The sequence below is a fragment of the Anneissia japonica genome, unplaced genomic scaffold (genome assembly GCF_011630105.1).
Source record: "Anneissia japonica isolate Jap-2015-1 unplaced genomic scaffold, ASM1163010v1 scaffold4811_len131365_cov145, whole genome shotgun sequence".
Lineage (NCBI taxonomy): Eukaryota > Metazoa > Echinodermata > Crinoidea > Comatulida > Comatulidae > Anneissia > Anneissia japonica.
In genome coordinates, this window is record NW_022692512.1 from 20,374 (window position 1) to 23,548 (window position 3,175).

General features: G+C 33.6%; 1 protein-coding gene across 1 annotated transcript in view; it reads right to left on the bottom strand.

Moving 5' to 3' along the window:
- Positions 1-556: 556 nt before the first annotated feature.
- Positions 557-3,175, bottom strand: part of LOC117100319 (receptor-type tyrosine-protein phosphatase kappa-like) — a 20,479-nt gene continuing 17,860 nt past the window's right edge. Inside the window, exon 17 of the mRNA XM_033239968.1 lies at positions 557-849. Within this exon, the coding sequence (XP_033095859.1) occupies positions 775-849 (75 nt within the window). The 3' untranslated portion in view covers positions 557-774. The remainder of the gene's footprint in view (positions 850-3,175) is intronic.

Below are 3,175 nucleotides of genomic sequence, written 5' to 3' on the forward strand. Positions count from 1 at the left end.
TACAGTACTCTTAGAGTCAAGATAAACAGGATTTTGAGTAATTGCCTTTCAAAGTTATTTTTGCATACATTGTTTAATAAAATGAACTATGAAAAATAACGTTAAATAAACAATTTGTTAACCACTTCCAGAATTAATACTTTGGGACATGATTAATAAGACATTAATCTGTTGATTATAGTGAAAAACAAATTTGGATTTTTTAGCAATTTTTTGAGCTCCCATATTTTATAGCTTATTTACTCTATACTGGACTGTGTGACAACTTAACCATTTCGCCCCAACATGCCTCATATATATATATATATATCTGCCGTCAATGACGTGGATAGTAATAGGCCTATTCGTCTGCACTATTTAACAATGACAGAGTAGTGATTTTATGGAAACCAGGCTGTATGACAATGTATTATAGTACCAATACTGACACAACGTAGGGCCTAGGTTTTTCAGTTTTGTGTTGTCTTGATAGTCTTGATATACAGATTTTATTTGTTTTTTTTAAATTACATTTAATACATTTTAATCGCATTTTTAAGTTGTAAATCTTTTGTCTGGCTTTGCAATTTTCCAAAACTTTTGAATGAATTTTAATTTTAATTTCATTTATCCAATATGCATTATGAGGCCTATCACATTATTCGCATTATTAGTGTAGTTAAGAGTTGTCATTATGATAATTAATACTTTTCCATCTAATTGTTTTCTTACATTTTAAATTATTTTTTTTCTTATCAATTAGAAAACATTGATAGAATCTTGTGGTTAATATTATTATTTAAAATTCCCGTAAGTTTCAAATCCTTCCATGTAGAAACGTACTGCGTCATAGCAAAATTTGTACTGCTCCTGAGAAGACACAAATCATGTAAATAACATCATAAGTATATGTTATATATCATAATTCTGCTCCTTTATCATCATCAACATCATCATCATCACCATCATCATCATCATTATACCGTCATAGCGACGCTGTCCAAACATTTGGGTGTATTTTTTAACTGCGTTACCAACCTCTTGCAACTTTTCACAGGGGACATCATCAGCCTAGCCTAAGCAAATTTCATTTTTCCAGACACATATTATTTTGAGTACTTCGACAACCGAAAGTACTGCAGGTTTTATGCGCCCCTATTTTCTTTTCTTTTCTTTTGGAATTTTGTTTTTAAAGACTAGCTAGGGCTCTACAAGGACAAGTTCGTTCACCCAACCTCTCTGGATTCCCCCTAGTAGTAGTACAGACTCTAGAAAATTTTCATTTCAAATTTAGTGAAAATGATGTATAAATGGTATATTAAGCTTTCAAAAAAACATTATTTTCTTTCTGGCATATATAAACCTACCTGAATTTTAACGAAACGCGGACAAGAATTACGAAGTGACTTAATAGTCTGAAACACGTCAATGATATGTTCTTCTTTGATCTTGTCTACAATAGATGATAAACTGCAGAATAACCCAGATCGTGAACAACCATCACTGCAATAGAGTAGAGTAACTTATTATGTCGTCATTTATGACAATTATACTAACCCACATAAGGCGCCAAATAGTATAAATGCAAAAGTAGAGTTAGTTTAACTTACAGACAGTGAATGACAACTGGTTTACCAGGATGCGCCGCCTGCCATCGTTCAACATCACTCAGAAGATTCAGAAAGTCAATTGGTTGTGGGACGGTAACGTCGTTAGGCCACGCAGTAAAAGCATAGTGATGTATTTCCCGTATAGTCTGTGTCTTTAGAACAAGAAAATATGTTACTAGTTGGTATAATCCTTCAAAGAAGCTTTAATCAGTTAACAGGGCCTAATAAAAATGATTGATTGATTCATTGAGAATAAAAGTCATAAACCTACACCTACATGAATAATCAGGGGCGGATCTTGCCAATAAATTTTAAAAATTCAATGCATATATTGAAATTAGCGCTACTTGCTTATCTATTCTGAATATGTTGTGCCGCGCCCCCGTTTGAAAAAAAATCTAAATCAGCCCCTGAATTAATAATAATAATAAAAAAAAAACCTTACCTTCATTTTCTGGAGGGTGAGTCTCCGAAGCGTCATGTGATTATTATTCTGTGTAGATTGTAGTTGAACTTCAAACGCACCATAGCGCAGATGCGTCGCTTCAGTTTCCGGAAAGTAGTTAGCCAATCCCTAATACAGTTAAACTACATTACTAAAAATATATGATTTTTCTACATCAATAGGCAGTAGCATCATCATTATCGATATTGATTATCAATTCCATCATCTTAATCGTCATTAACGGCTTAAATGTTATCATCATCTTCGTCGACGTATATGTTTTTGTAGCCGACATTATAATACAAATACAAACACAAATAAAAAATCACTTTATTGCAGTCATCAATATAAAAAGAGATTGAAGTTTAACATCAAAATGGGTTTCCCAAAAACACGACGAACCTCACAAAAGCAACATGAAGAGAACGTGAGGAGAAAGGAAGTGTTAACTGTGCAGGGAAAGTTACCAATTTTGGACAAACCATGATTGATTATAAATGTTTTTGATCGATTTGTGTTGACCTTCGGGATACTAAATTGACGGGTCTTCTAAGATTGTATTTAGAATCGCGGGCTGTAGGTAATAAATGGTTTAATCTATGATTAGAATCCTTGATTTTGTTAAAGAAATCCCTACACAGTCGAACACGTCGCTCTTCCAATGTTGGCATTTCAAGCAGAGACCGAGCTCCATTATAACTAACACCAGGAAGGATAAATTTAAGCACTCTTTTTTGGATCTGTTCCAGAACTTGGCTTCGTTGCTTAGTGATATTAGTACCCCACACTGGGGCTGCATATTCTAGAATAGGTCTAATAGTACTGATATAGAAATGAACAAGTTCAGCGGTATTGAGACTCTACGAACTTGTTTTAAGAAGTACATTCTAGTACTGCATTTACTGATTATATAATCAATGTGGGGCTGCCAGGATAAATTATCTGATATGATAACACCAAGCAGTTTAAATTCTGAAACACGTTCCAGGTTACATTCTGCAAATGGAGTGGGTAAATATCAGATTTGGCTCTTTTACAGCTAATCGTCATTTCCTTCGACTTTTTAAAATTCAGTGACATATTATTGTTATTTGTCCATTCAATAATCTCATCAAGAATGGTTTGGAGCCCATTTACCCCT